Consider the following 16021-nt stretch of genomic DNA (forward strand, 5'->3'; position numbering starts at 1 on the left):
CAGGCTGTAAGCTAAAAGGAGCAATAAATAGGGCCACTCCTTCCTGTCCCTCTTATTTTATTTTCATTTTTTATTTTTTAAATTATTTTGGCCATGCCACATGACTTTTTAGATCTTAGTCCCCTGACTAGGGATTGGCAGTGAAACTACAGAGCCCTGACCACGGGACCACCTGGGAATTTCTTCACTCTTTTTTAATGGCTGCATTTGTTCATATGCTTTTACTCGTATGCATGAGTCTCTATAGGAAAACCTTTAAAATGCAGTTCTTGGGTCAAAGGATAACACACATTTTCAATGTTAATATATCTTTCCAAGTTGTCCTCCAAAAAGGTGGCAGCAATGTATTTATTCCTTTGAAGCTCCATAGAAAACAAGTGCAATTCAGCAAACACTGGGCACCCTCTACTTGTGAGGCCCTGAGGTAGGTAACTTAGAGAAGATCCCAGGTGAATAAAAGTAGGTTATTCACCTTGAGAAGTTTACAACCTGATGGATGATTTCTCTCCAGGGTAAAGGGGAGGGTGATGAAAGAGAATTAGATTGAGAGTCAATTCTAGACTCAGCTCTTCTGCTTACTTGCTGCATGATCTTGGTCAAGTCATGCTCTTTCTATGCGCCTCAGTTTCCCCATCTGTCAAAGGAGGAAGGTTGCTTCAGCTCTGAGATGCTGCCCTCTCACCTAGGTCTTCAGAGTTCAGTATGCCCCATGAGAGCTTAGAGCACCAGGCTCTTTTGCTCACTCTCGGACCCTTGACCTCTAGAAAAATGTTGGCCCACAATAAGTAATTTGTAGAATGAGTGAACTAATGAGTGAAGCTAAGTCTCTAAAATCGTGAAGACGATGGAGAGGGGAACAGCAATTTATTCATCAAATCCCTCACCCTTGAATTAGTATCTATAAGGACTTGAAGCTTGAAGGAACCACTGTAAGGAACAAAGTATGGAAATCCCACCTAGAGAATGTGAAATAAATAAATTGGACTTGGGTTGAAGTAGTCAGGAGAAAGTAGATCAAATACTATGGCCTTCTGGAAATCCTGTGTGTGCCCATATGCCCCAGTTATGGATCTGTCTTAGCAGAGAAAGGCTCTGAGAGGTTCTTCAATAAGGATACAAGCTCCCCTGTGTTTAACTCAGCAGCTCCCACGCCGTATAGGCCACAGTTCCCTTTTCTCCTGAAACACTTGTTAATATCCTTTCCATGGTATGGTTTCAGGACTGTTAGGTAAAGTGATCTCTAGAGCTCCTTTGAGCTCTGAAATACTTTGGGTTTGGTGATCACCTCTCCCCAGGAATGATTCAGACTCTGGCACCCCTGGACCGAGAATTTGCATCCTGTTACTGGCTGACGGTACTGGCAGTAGACAGGGGTTCCATCCCCCTCTCGTCTGTAACTGAAGTCTACATTGAGGTTTTGGATGTCAATGACAACCCACCCCAAATGTCCAGACCTGTGTTCTACCCCTCCGTCCGGGAGGATGCGCCGCTGCACACCTCTGTGCTTCAGCTGGATGCCTGGGACCCTGACTCCAGCTCCAAAGGGAAACTGACCTTCAATATCACCAGCGGGAACCATATGGGATTCTTTGTCCTTCATCCTCTCACAGGTAAGGACCTCAGAAACCTGGGTGAATAGGATTCTCTACAGCAGTGCTTCTCAAAGTTGTGATCTGAAGATTGGCATCGTGAGTGTCGCATATGAACCTGCTAGTAGGTCAAGTTCTCAGGCTCCACCTTAGACCTACTGAATCAGAAATCTGTATTTTAATAAGACATGCAGAGGATTTTGATGTGTGCTGTGTTTGAGAACTGCACTTCATCAAAGTCCATCTCTATGGAAGAATATGTCCGTTTTCTTTCCTTGGGGCCTAGGGAAGCCAAGCAGGTTTTCCATGTTGTCAAGTTGGGACTATTTCAACCCTGCCAGTGTTCCCAACATGACCATTCCCCAGAATCACAAGCCACAGGCTGAGTCTCTTAACTCTAGTTTCAAACTGATCTCAAGCCTGCCCATGGTGTGGTGGTGATAGAGATCCACTTCAGAGGAGTCAACAGTCTCACAAAGATCTCTCCTCAACCCAGCCCATCTAGGATGGTTCAGAGGAATCTAGAGGTCAACAACTTGCAGCAGTGAACCAGATACAGTCCACAGCAGTGTTCTGTTTGGCCTGCACAAGCTTTAAACAATAATTTTCAAGTTGTTGCCAACATTTACAAATGAGCAAAGCTCACAAAATGTTCCAGGCTTCTGTAGCTAGAAGATCTAGCTATGCCAACTGCACATCCCGCAGGGCCACAACCACCTGAGCCAACAGCAGCTCCCTGTGTAGGGCAGGCGTGTCCTCTCTCCTCTCTCCTCCCCTCACTCCCGCCTGCTTCCTGCATTTATGCTGCCTGCCTGGCTCCCAGAAGAATGAGAGCCAGTTCCCATGGCTGCAGGCACAGCTCCAAGGCCTTGTGTCCCTCTGGACCATGAACAACAATGCTATTGCAGAGAATGCTGACATTCTTGCCTTCCAACCCAACTTCCCATTCTCCAGCTCCAACCACTGACTCTTGTCCTTGAAGGACAGAAGTCTGGCAAGATTGGAAAAAGGCAGGAGGGGAGTTAGGGGCATGGGGTAGAGCTAGCAGCAGCTTCCTTCATGATTCTTAAGGCAAAAGGGAGTCAGGAAAAGCAAGGACCTGGGGGTCCTGAGGCAGACAGCGGGTGGGAGACGTAAGTGTCCTGTGACATCTGTTTGGCACTTTTGACCTCGGGGCATGGATTAGTCTTCCTGGAAGGAGAATGCTTTTCCCAAGCTGGCTCTCTGCCTGGGCCCACTCGGCCCCTCCCTTTTTGGAAGCGAAGACATCTCTCACCTAAGGTAATAGGTTCTCTACCTCTCCCAAATCCCTGCTGTGTTTACTGTCAACAGTTCCCTGACACCAGGTCTGGCAAAATGCCCCAAAGGGCAGAGATGCTTAGTCTTCCTTCAGTCAGAAATTCTTCCTTCCTTCAGAAATTCTTATCAGCATGAACATTTAAAAATAAAATAAATCCAGCAATGACCCCTCCCCCCCACCCCCGCCTACCTTTCTTATCCCTTAGATTGTCCTACTTCCATACCTGGATCCCTGGGCTGGTTTCCCTATGCCCTTAAGATAAAGCCAAGCCCTGTCACGTCCCATGAGCTTGCCTCTCTCACTCCATCACTCTCTGATTCCAACCATGTGGCCTGCCTCAGTCCACGCACGCCCTCTCCTGGCACAAGGCCTTTGCACAAGCTTTTCCTTCTGCCAGGGGTCTCCTCTCCTTTTTCAAGGTAACTCCTGCTTTTCTTTCAGATCTTAGCTCAGCTGTTCTTTTCTTAAAGAAGTTTTTTTTTTTTTTTTGACACTATAATACACCTCCCAGCAGCATCTACTTTTAAAAAACATGCTATCACATAGAACATTATAGTCATCTGTGTGATTATTCCATCAATTATCCACATACTTCACTAGACTTCAACAAGCTTTCCAGAAAAGGAACTTTGACTGTTTTTTGAAAACTATAATATCAAGGCCTGGCACAGAATAGAACCTCAACAAATAATGAGGAAATGAATGAATGAATCTCTGCCAGCATCCACAATCATTGGTTAAGCCCGAGATTCATTTATTCTGCAAATGTTTGAAGGTGTCTGTCTTTATAAGGCATTTAAGTTAAGTGCTATGGAGAGGGGAAGAAGAAAAAGACACAGTTTCAGGCCTTGAGGAACCCAATCCATGAGGAGTATAAAGATTTGGATACAAAAAGAGCTGTAGAACCGGTGTAAAGAGTACAACATTGTAAAAGATGAGTAGATGCAAGGCTGTGACTTTCGAGGAGAGAGGAAGCTGCTCAGTATAGTGGGCCAGCAATGGCTTCATGGGACAGCAGGCAGGGAAGATTCTGACAGGCAGCAGGCTGGGCGGGCACTTGGGTAAAAATGGTTATGGAAGCAGCAGCCAGGAGGAGAAGACCCAAGACTTGCTGAAGACAGAGCAAGTAGGTCCATTTTCTCTTTCTTTTTTAAAAAACTTTTTTCTTCTTCTTTAATGGTGAAATAAATCATAGACTTACAGGAGAGCTGCAAAGAGAGTTCTCATACACCGGTCACTCAGCTTCCCCTAATATTAACACAGTGTATGTGTCAACACTAAGAATTAATACTGGTGCAAGGGAATTCAGGAAATTACAGACTTCATTCAGATTTCCCCAGTTTTCTCTGCTAACGGCCTTACTCCCATCTAAGACTTCATACCAACCTCAGAGAGGGGGATGTGGAGGAGCACAGGGGCAATGGTCCAGGGGGTCCAGCAGCAATTCCAGAGACACCGGCCCTGAGAAGGTGGGGGAGAAGGCAGCAGGGGAGGCGGTGGTGAGAGAAAGCAAAGAGAGAAAAGAAAAGCTAGAGATAGAAGAACAGTGACTGAGTTTACCAGACATACAGAGAGGGGAGGGAGAGAGGAATCCCTGGGAAGGCAAGAGAGGTGGCGGACGGACAGGAATCAACAGAGAGAGGGGAGAGGGGCTGAAGCAGGAGCAGGAGGAGGGCAGGACTGAGCTGGAAGGAAGGCTCTCCACCAAGCCCTCTCATCCCGCACTCTTCCTGGGGGTCCCCCGGATGCCAGGCCTTCCCCGGCAGGTTCCTCGGCTTGGGGACAAGCTGGGTGGGGAGACCTGAAACAATATTCACTCTGTCCCAGAGGAACGTCTTCCTTCCTGGTTGTGGGGCTTTCCAACAACCTCCTAGGACCTCTCCCACGGCTGCCTTCAGTGAGGGAAGAAAGAGCCAGAACGACACAAAGGCAAAGACACGCCCCCAACAGAGGTCACTCCTCACATCTGCACTGGAGACCCCACCCCAACACCAGATCCCCCTTCTCCTCAGGAGGCCCCCAACCCCCCACTTCATTCCATTACTCTATTATTTAATTGCCTAAACAAGATCAAGAAACTTACAGAAAGCTTTTAGAACACCCACAACCCCCTACCAATAGCTCTGCCTTCATTGAAAAGGGTCCCACCTACCCAGCTAGGACCTCTCAAGTCTATGGGCTCGGGTGCCCCTCTGGTCTCCCAACAATCTTGAGCTTGACTTGTCTGATGCAGGCAGAGAACTGGCTCCTTTTCACCATTATGGCCTCAATTTATAGCCACAGTGCCTAGAAAATGAAAACCAGAATTACAGATCACTAAGTTCACCTTCGGGAATTTACAGAAGTGCTGGGAGGAGCCCAGGGCAGCCCTCCTCTGGTTCATCTGTGCCAGCTGGGCATGGGAAGAGCCCATTCTAGGTGCCAGGTGAGCAAGAGAATTAGAATAAAGGAGTAAAACGTCACCCCTTTGTGATTTCTCGGGAGCTAGAGGCAGTGACTGTGACCCCCGTTATAACTCCTGATGAGCTGCCTTTTCACGCCACAGTATCCTGGGCTCAGTACCCTCCTCGTGGCGGAAGCAGAAAGTAGGTGGGGCCTCTGCTGTCCTCTTCCTCCCTCTCCTCCCCTCCTCTCTCTCCAGGTTTCCATTTCCTCTTTATGTTCGTGCTCTCCCAAGACCAAAAGGATTCTGATCTAGGCTTTGAACGTAGGCGTTGAATTTATCCCAGTAAAATGGCCCTGGCAGCCCTTTGCTCCAGTCTCCCCCCAACCATCTCTCCTCCAGGTCTCCTAGCCACTGCCCGGCAGCTGGACCGAGAAAATAAGGATGAACACATCCTGGAGGTGAGTGATGCTGCTGAACCCCTTCACTACATTTGAAAACCTCCTGCAGGAGGCCAGGCTGGAGCCAAGCCAGGCCTTGGGGCCACATGCACGTCTCCAGGCAGTAGCTGAGGAGGGTTCTGACTCAGGGAGAAGTTGCTACTTAAGCTGAGCAGGAAGCACTGATCAATTAGTAGTGCCTGCAGGGAGTGCAGGAAAACGGAGCAGTACACATGGGTTATGTCTTTGTCCAGTATGCTTTCTGGCCCATCCCCTTGCTCAAGAGTCACCCAAGGTCAAACACTAGGTCAGTAGCAGAGCCAGGATGAAAACCCAGACCTTTGTCCTCTAGGCCCATGCTTTTTCTGTGCATGTGTGCTCAGACACTCAACTGGGTCTCTTCATGACCTCATGGACTTTAGCCCACCAGGCTCCTCTGTCCCTAGGATTTTCCAGGCAAGAATACCAGAGTGGGTTGCCACTCTCTTCTTCAGGGGATCTTCCCCACCAAGAAGCAAACATGCATCTCCTGCACTGCAGTCGTATTCTCTACCACTCAGCCACCTCAGTCGTGCTCTTTCTAGGATGTCTCTAAAATAAGCATCCCTGGTGACCATTCCAATGAGAGGCATCAGTCTTGACCCAGAGGGGCTTAAATCAGAAGTACTCTAGTCAACCCTGTCCTGTGTTATCCACAACTGATGAACAGGCATCTCCGCTAGTCTTAAAGGCATCAGCGAGGAGGGACACATATTCCTCAGCAGAACTGAAATCAGTGTTGCCTTCTATGATCCCAGGCTCTGGACATTCCCTTTGCATAAAATAGGCATCACTAGTAAACAGCAGCTCAGTGGCCTTCTGGAGAAGGCAATGGCACCCCACTCTAGTCCTCTTGCCTGGAAAATCCCATGGGCGGAGGAGCCTGGTAGGCTGTAGTCCATGGGGTCGCTAAGAGTCGGACACGACTGAGCGACTTCACTTTCACTTTTCACTTTCATGCACTGGAGAAGGAAATGGCAACCCACTCCAGTGTTCTTGCCTGGAGAATCCCAGGGACGGGGGAGCCTGGTGGGCTGCCGTCTCTGGGGTCGCATAGAGTCGGACACGACTGAGGTGACTTAGCAGTAGCAGTAGCAATGGCCTTCTAGGCGCTGAGGCATTCTCCATAGTTCAGTAGAGGCATTTGTCCTTAAATAGCAAAATCTTTTTAAAATTCAGAAGCATTCTGAGTGGAAATGTCCTGTCTATACTGATGGATGTGATAATTTGCTGGCACATGGACCAGTGCCTGGTCCTGAAATTGTTTTCGTGCCTTTATTCTGTCTCCAGATCTCATCTCATACACTGGGCCACATGCCTGCCTCCAAAGGTACTGCCCACGCCTCCATAAACGCCTCCTCGTTTGTTTTTCTCTAATCTCCCGTAGCTTAAGGAAAGCGAGAACAAAGCTCATGAGAATTATGAGCAAACAGAATGTCAAAAGTCTCGGAGAAATGGCCCATGGGCCTCCCGAGTAAAGAGCCCCAGCTTTTGTTACAGCCTCTGTGGCTTTGTCTTCTTCCAGTTCTTTCCGGTTTCTTTCTCTGTTCTTGCTGGCTTTTCTGTGGGCGAGGTTGCCAGAGAGCTGGGTTCCAAGAAGATGAGGTTACGATAATTAAAATCATGAGCATACACCAAAGAACAGACGGATTGGTGTTTCCAGGCTTTTGAAAGCAGGGGCAGAGGACGAGCTGCGGTGGGCGGCAATACATTGTCATGGCCTTGTGCCTGTCAACTCACGCTGGATCCTCTCCCCAGGTGACTGTGCTGGACAACGGGGAGCCCTCCCTCCGGTCCACCTCCAGGGTGGTGGTACGCATCGTGGACGTCAATGACAACCCCCCTGTCTTCTCCCACAAACTCTTCAATGTCCGCCTTCCAGAGAGGCTGATCCCAGGGACCTCTGGGCCTGTGTACAGGCTGGTGGCTTCAGACCTGGATGAGGGTCTCAATGGCAGGGTCACCTACAGTATCGAGGAGAGTGATGAGGCAGGCTTCAGTATCGACCCGGTCACAGGCGTGGTGTCAGCAAGCAGCACCTTCACAGCTGGAGAGTATAACATTCTCACGGTGAGGGGCAGGTGGGGGTGGGGACGGGGTGCACACCTGCTCAGGGATGGATCTTCTCTGAGGATACAAGACCGGGGAGACAGCCTTCAGGCGTGATGGGGGAAGTCCTCCCCTCCGTGGCTTTCTCCCAAAAAGAAGCCAAAAGATTCAAATTCTGGGCCTTTCTCTTTGTAGGCAATAAGGTCCTTGCCTGGGAAATGCACTCTCTTCTTAAAGACTTTTGTTGAGAGGGGCAGAGGCATTGAAATCAAGATAAACCTGGGTTCCAATCTTAGCACTGACATTTTACACCTGTGTGGCCATGGACAAGTCATTACACCTGGGAGCCTTTGTTCCATCATCTGTAAAATGGGGATGAGAACATTTTCCTTGTAGGAAGCTAACATAGTTAAGTGGCTTGGGCCTGGGCTGTCATGTTGGTAGCCTAAATCCCAGCCTCACTGCTGGCCAGGCAGACAGCCCTGGCAGAAGAATTCACAACACAGAGCCTCGGGTTCCTCCTGCAAAAAACAGCTGATGATGGTTCCTCTTAGGCAGTCATGAGGACTGAATTAGATGTTGCACATATTGCTCTTAGAGCAGGGCCTAATGATAGGGAGGGCTCAATAAATTCTAGTTTATTATGTGGATTGTTGTTGGGAAGGGTAAAAAGCCCATGCATGGAAAGTCTTAGGAATGAGCACCAAAGCCTTCAGTTAATGGTGGCTTTGATTCATCTTTCACTGCCCATAAGGTTCTGGAGCATAGTTCTATGTTCTGTTCACTACTGTGCTCGCTGCAGCTGACTTGGTGCCTATTTACTGTAAGCTCCTAACTGTGCCGAATGGATGATCTAGTGGATGAAAGACCAGCTCAGTCCATCACAGGGCACTCTGTCTCTGGGCCTGGCCACCTGGGTCTTCTTTCTTGACTCCAATCCTACAGACAAAGCCTCAACTTGAATTCTGGCCTCTTTTCAGGTCAAGGCAACAGACGGTGGGCAGCCACCGCTCTCGGCCAGCGTCCGGCTACACATCGAGTGGATCCCCAAGCCCCGGCCCTCCTCCATCCCACTGGCCTTTGACGAATCCCACTACAGCTTTACGGTCATGGAGACAGACCCCGTGAATCACATGGTGGGGGTCATCAGTGTTGAGGGCCGACCTGGTCTCTTCTGGTTCAGCATCTCAGGTAAGGGGGGGGCCCCAGGAGGGCCAGTCCCTTCCATCCTGAGCCCTAGTCCTCAGGGCACAATCCTTCTGAGCCCTCTCAAGGTCATGTTCCCTGGCATCCTCTGTCTTGGCTGTGAGTGGTGATTGCCTCTTCCCTGTTTCTCTGGGGCAGTGGGTTGTCAGGACACTGCTTCTTCCAAGCTTTCCTTCATACCATCTATGATCTCAGGAACTCACTGGTAACCCCAGCCAGAACTGGATGGGGCCTCAGTTATCCCAAGTTCCTGGGAGACCTAAGACCCAGGTCCAGAGAGTGGCCAGAGAGACCCAGCAGAGAAAACACAAGTTTTATGCTTCCTCTTCTGCCTCACTATGAACATCATTGCAGAGCTGACTTCACTGACCACGAACTTGAGGCCAGCTGTACCCTGGGGCTCTGCTTAACATTCTGGTCCCAGGTACCATCCTCAAGATCAGAGAAAGGGTGCACTCTCGTGGTAGGAGACACTTGGATCCAAGCTCTCACAGCCTCCTCTGAAATTTCTTTCTGTTTCTAAACCAACATTTTGTCAGAAAATATCGGGGTTGGGAGTGGTTCACAGATCCCTTTGGGAATCTGATGAATGTTTAGGCTCTCTTTTTAGAAGGATACTTGTGACCTGTGTGCACGTGCTTGCACACATGCACACACAAATTTGTGAACAAATTTAGGGAGAGGGGGTAGTTATAGATTCTCTGAAACCCAGCCAGGGACTCCAGGTCAAGAATCTCTAATCTAAGAGCTTCAGTACCACCTGAAGTCCTATCACAGAGACTCCCACCTGCTTCAGAGGTTGGATAACAAACCTATCTCAAGCTTTTTAATCTCCTAGGTTTACTTCCATTGCTGATTCACTGTTCTTTGTAAGCATTTGACATTTTTTCGTTTGTGCAGAATTAACACATGCACTCTATAGAACATTTGGAAAATACAAATAAGTACAGAGAGGAGAATAAAAATCACCTAATCAGTGGGAGGATAAACTCCCACTAAATAGAAGTTAAGCCACTGTTTTCATTTTGATGTTTCCCTCTAGTCATTCTTCTTTACACACCCACACACTTAGGGTTACAGGAAAATATTGTTTTATAACTTTTTAAAATATATCCTGAACATATTTCTGTGTCACTAAACAGATTTCTACTAGTAGACATTTAAACACCTGCATGCTACTTCTATATTTTGGATTCTCATAGTTTATTAATAAATAATTCCCTCTTGCCAAACAGTCATTTCCATTTTTTCCCATGTCTAGGCTTCTCTAGACCACGCAAACTGCCTGTAAGCCATGACACAGAGCTCCATCACTCCTGCATGTTTTAAGTCTAGTAACAGAATACATGGTAGGGCAAATTTTGGTCTTCCTCTGGGACTCCCCAGTCCTTATAAGTTTACCTTTTCCTGAATCATCACTTGGATCTTGATAATAATTTGACAATAACCCGACAGGATCGGCTACCAGCTCCTCTAGATCTGCCAAATCCCACAGTGTTAGTACTTGTGCTATCACTGCCTACATCACTGAGGTCGTGCATGCTTTCCCCCACCCCCCTCCCAGGTGGGGACAAGGACATGGACTTTGACATTGAGAAGACGACGGGCAGCATCGTCATTGCCAGGCCTCTTGATACAAGGAGGAGGTCGAGCTATAACTTGACTGTGGAGGTGACCGACGGCTCCCAAACTATTGCCACCCAGGTGAGAAGCCTCACTGGGAGCCCTGAGTTGAGAAGAGATAGGAGGTTTCCTTGGTTGGAAGTAGCTGTGCTCACCACTATGTCACCAACGCACACTGGGGCCTCCTTGGTAGGGATGAGGACGCAGAAGGCTCTCTGTGCACCTCAAAGAAGACTGAATCTGGAATCAGGGTTCTGCATTCCAGTCTTATCTGATCACTCTCTCTACGTCTGTGATCTTGGGAGAATTCTTGTTCCCACTGTGGATCTCTGTATAATAAGGAGTTTTATCTAAATGAGCAGTTTTCAATTAAAGATAGAGCACCTAAGGGCTTTCATAGGTATAAGGAATGATGGGAAGTGGGGCTCTGGATTTCTATTCTGGTTTCAGCCCATTTTATTTGCTTCATATGCTGGAATTTCACCCCAAAAATTTCATCTGAAGAAAAGGCCCTTAAAGAAGAATTTTTATTTTGAAAACCACCATCTTAAAGTCTTGTGATTCTGAAATATGGTCATTTATTCGACAAAATTTCATCAAGGGACTGCTGTATGCCAGGCCTAGTTGTTACGGTGGAGAAGCAGACAGACAAGGTCCCTGGCCCCCTGGAGCTTACAGCCTGTCTTCTCTCTCACCCGCCTCCCTAGGTCTACATTGCCATGATTGCCAATGTTAACCACCATCGGCCCCAGTTTTTGGAGGCTCATTATGAGGTCAGAGTTCCTCAGGACACAATGCCTGGCGTGGAGCTCCTCCGAGTCCAGGCCACAGACCAAGACAAGGGCAAGGGCCTCATCTACACCATACACGGCAGCCAAGACCCAGGAAGCGCCAGTCTCTTCCAGCTGGACCCCAGTAGTGGTGTCCTGGTAACTGTGGGGAAATTGGACCTGGGCTCGGGGCCTTCCCAGCACACACTGACAGTCATGGTGAGTTAACCAAAGACTTGGGTAAGGATGTGCTTGTATGCGGATGTGTGGGGGTGTACATGCTTGGAGGCATGCTGAGGGTTCCCTTTCCCCTACTGAGCCAGGTGTACTGATGTTTATAGTGATAATCCATGAGATGAGTTGTGACATTTCACTGCCTGCCAGAGGCATCTTCCATAACGGATGCCTGAGAGTGAGGAAAGAGATGGGATGGCTGCCAAAAAAGTTCCTGCAACTTTGGCTATTCCTGGGCTCACTCCAAATACCCCCAACAATTCCCTCCTTGCTCCATGACTGCGTGATCACATGAACTCATATAGCATCAGACCTGGGAGGGGCCCAGAGACCATCCTACCCAGAGCAAACAGATATGTAAGGGCCTAAAAGAAGGAGGGCTTCCTCTGAGGGTCATGTACCTGCACTTTCATAACCCTGAGAGTGAGAGCCTCCTGAATTTATGCCCTCCATCCCTCATGTGTCTCACTCGAGTCCCAGTCCTGGTCCTACCTATTTCTCTTATCTTACACCTGAGGCTCACAGAGGAAGAGACTTGCTCACCATCATACAGTTTTTTAGATGGAACCAGAATCACAGTCCAGCCTTTCCAACTCAAGGCTCAAGGTTCTTACATGCTACTTTATCATCCTCTGGACACTTAAATATATATTAAAGGCTCTGAGAAGTCCTGCAGCAAAGAAAACATCAACTTGGCTTAGTTCAGTGCTCCCTAAATTTACCTGACTATAGAATTTTTTTTTCCTGAATAATACACTAACATCTTGAAGAACTAATATTCTCCAAGAACAAATTTGGAAAATACTGCTCCTCTGCTTATTTCTGCCTTTCTCCTAAAGTGGAATTATCCATGAAAATAGCTCAGTCTAATAATCATGAATCGATACATTTATTTAAAAAGAGAAAAGAATGTCGCAGAGCAAAGCTTAAAGGAATACAGAGAGTTACAATTAGGTGTATTTTTCACTGGCATTCTATTTCATTGACCTTTATCTAATGCTGCCTCCCCCATTCCGCTTGCTGCTCATCCCATCACACCCTTGGGCCCATAGGTTCGCGACCAGGAGATGCCCATCAAGAGGAACTTTGTGTGGGTATCCATTCACGTGGAAGACAGAAACCTCCACCGTCCCCACTTCACCCAGCTCCACTATGAGACACGTGTTTCTGACACCACAGTCCCCGGAGCAGAGCTGCTCCAGGTCCGAGCCATGGATGGTGACCGGGGAGCCAATGCTGAGGTCCGCTACTCCTTCCTCAAAGGTGAGAGGTCTGACCCTGAGTGCAGGGTATGAGGAGAGGGGCTTTGGCAATAAGGAAAAGCACCAGGAGCATGGATTTGCAAGTTATTCAAGTGTCAATTACTTGCTAAACTTTGGCAAATTATCATTCTAGAGCATTCCCTGGAACTATAATGACCTAAATTAATGTGCTTTCAAAGATGGTGAGAATGGTAACAAAGGATTACTCAAGTTATGGGAGAATTTACATTGAGGATATATATATATATATATCCACCAATGACCATACATGTACAGGATGCTTATGAAGTCCTCTCAATATGTATATATATTGGCCACACCACGTGGCATGCAGGAGCTTAGTTCCCCAGCCAAGGATTGAGCCAATGCCCACTAAACTGTGGGCACAGAGTCTTAACCACTGGACTGTCAGGGAAGTCCCCCAAGCAACATTTTAAAAGATAGTATCTTTGTACATGTACAATAAAAGGGACCTATAAAATACATGGCATAGTTTCAGGAGTATTTTCTTCTAAGGCCACATCATGATTTCATACCTATTATTTTTTTAATCTGAAAAATGGGAATATTATCTGTGCCAGAAACTCTTTGTGAAGACTAACAGAGAAAATGTATGTTAACACTTTGTAAATTGTAAAATATTATACAAGTGCCAGGGGTTATTACTAAGTGTTAATTATAAGTAGTAGTTAATATGACAAAAATGATAATATCCAGTACCCAACTAATTATTAATCATAATTTGTAATGTTTGATCATTCATAATTGATACTTAGTAATTTTTGTATCTTTAATATGAATTAGTATCTATAGAGCAAGATGCTATGGATGATCAAATGTGAGCATGACTTGCTCTTTGCCTTGATGGAGCATAATGATGTTCATTTACTGCTTGTCAGTATCTTATATACTTTCAAGAACTCAGAATGTTTCACATTTTCCTTTTTTGTAGAGACAGTTGTTATACCTTGTCATACAGCAGTAGTCTGTCATCCCTGAAGAATAATAAGGCAAATAATAACCCATTAATGGCTTGTTTTTGTGACTTATGAAGTATAATCATCTCTTTTTTCTCACTGACAGTCCCACTGATGTTGTACTAATTTTTTTTTAATAAATCTAATACATTTTTAAAATCTATGCCTCACAACATATGGGATCTTACCCAGGGATCAAACCCAGGTGCCCTATAGAGGAAGCTTGGAGTCTTAACCACTGGAGCACCAAGGTATTCCCCCTGCTACTAATTTTATTTTACACATTGAGTTAGTTTTAAAATAATCTGATTGAAGAAGTAACACATGGTTATTCTTTAAAACCTGAAAAAAACAAGAATCTATGAAGAAGAAAATAACACTCAGAGGACTTCCCTAGTGGTCCAGTGGTTAAGACTCTGCACTGATTTCCATTGCAAGGGGCACAGGTTCAAATTGAAGATCCTGCATGGAGAAGGCAATAGCACCCCACTCCAGTACTCTTGCCTGGAAAATCCCGTGGATGGAGGAGCCTGGTGGGCTGCAGTCCATGGGGTCGCTAAGAGTCAGACATGACTGAGCGACTTCACTTTCTCTTTTCACCTTCATGCATTGGAGAAGGAAATGGCAACCCACTCCAGTGTTCTTGCCTGGAGAATCCCAGGGACGGGGGAGCCTGGTGGGAGGCCATCTATGGGGTCGCACAGAGTTGGACACGACTGAAGCGACTTAGCAGCAGCAGCAGCAGCAGCATGCAGCAGTATGGTCAAAAAAATAATAAAAATAACACTCGGCCATGGCTTTCATAACCCAGAGAAAATAATTTCATGTATTTCTCTCATCTTTTTCTATGCATCTTTCTGTAGTTCTAAGATCAAAATGAATATACAATTTTATTCCCTATTTTTTTTTCTCTCAGCAGTAAAATAAGAAATTATGATTATGCTTACTTGGCTACTTTTAAGGGAACTACTTTTAAATTTCTGGTTACTCATTAAAACCACATTCTTTGATCAACCTCGGGATTTGTATAACAAAGGCAAGTTGGGAAATCACTTCAATAGACAGCTGCAGAGTGACTTCGCTTAGTGGGAGAATCAGATGGAAGGTTTTGTGGTGAAGCCTGGCTGTTTACTTTGCCATTGAAATAATAAATGAAATAAGCATAATAATAAGTAGTACTCCCCTGAGTGAAGGACTTGTACTCCTGGGTGGTGAGCAGAATTGTTCAGGTGTTAGTCATGGTATTAAATAGGTAATGGTCTCATCACAGGGAAAAAAACGTATTTGAAAAACTATATCAGGTGATGGATGTTAACTAAACATTGTGGTGGTCATTTTGCAATATATACTCAAACATAGATCAAATTATGTTATACACCTTTAATGCCATGTCATATGTCAATTATATCTTAATAAAACTGAAAAGAAGCACCAGTTATGCAAGCTGAATAAGTTCTGGTGATCTCTGTACAGCGTTGTGCTTATAGTTAACAACACTGCACTATAACCTCTAAAAATTCAAGAATGTAGACCTCATGTTATCTGTTTATTACCATAGTATAAAAAATGTAAGGGGAAAAAAAAAAGAATAGTTGCAGCCCAAGTAAGTTCAGACTCTAAAAACTGTAATAACTTTGAGAACTTTTTTTTAGGAAAACATGATTAGTTTTCAACATTACCTTTTGTGAACTATGTAATGTTGCATAATCACAACTTCTCTCAACTTAAATTTGAAATGGTATTATGTATTTATCCAAATAAATATCAAATTTTAAAAGGACAATAAAAATAATAATCAGACATGGAGAAAGGAGTCCATTTTTTATTCTCATTTGGGCTTCCTGATTAGTCAAGGAAGATTCCTTTGGGTACTAGGATCGCTTTAATTTTCTAATACTTGCTGCAGAAGGTCTTGGGCCAGACCCTCTTAGCAAGCAACAGATTTTATCCAGAATTTTAAGAAAATATTTTCCATTGACTGGTTTTTATGGTAACCTCTGTTTTACAATAAGCAATACTGTGCTGCTTTTTAAAGAACCAATATATAAAGTTGCCTGTTAAAAATACTTTAAATTTAAAAAAGAAATCAATTTAAAGGAAAGTATCCATTAAATAATGGTATAAATTGTATACTATACTGTTGTATAGG

The 16021-nt window shown here is 45.7% G+C and overlaps 1 protein-coding gene across 2 annotated transcripts in view; it reads left to right on the forward strand.

Annotated features, from left to right (window-relative positions):
• FAT2 (FAT atypical cadherin 2) overlaps positions 1–16021 on the forward strand; it is an 84931-nt gene that overhangs the window by 25821 nt on the left and 43089 nt on the right. For both annotated transcript variants that reach the window (XM_005683192.3, XM_018050131.1), the window contains exons 3-9: positions 1296–1610; positions 5675–5733; positions 7510–7821; positions 8781–8991; positions 10571–10710; positions 11337–11618; positions 12686–12896. In XM_005683192.3, the coding sequence (XP_005683249.2) occupies positions 1296–1610; positions 5675–5733; positions 7510–7821; positions 8781–8991; positions 10571–10710; positions 11337–11618; positions 12686–12896 (1530 nt within the window). The remainder of the gene's footprint in view (positions 1–1295; positions 1611–5674; positions 5734–7509; positions 7822–8780; positions 8992–10570; positions 10711–11336; positions 11619–12685; positions 12897–16021) is intronic.

Source organism: Capra hircus, chromosome 7, assembly GCF_001704415.2.
Source record: "Capra hircus breed San Clemente chromosome 7, ASM170441v1, whole genome shotgun sequence".
In the NCBI taxonomy this organism is placed as follows: Eukaryota; Metazoa; Chordata; class Mammalia; order Artiodactyla; family Bovidae; genus Capra; species Capra hircus.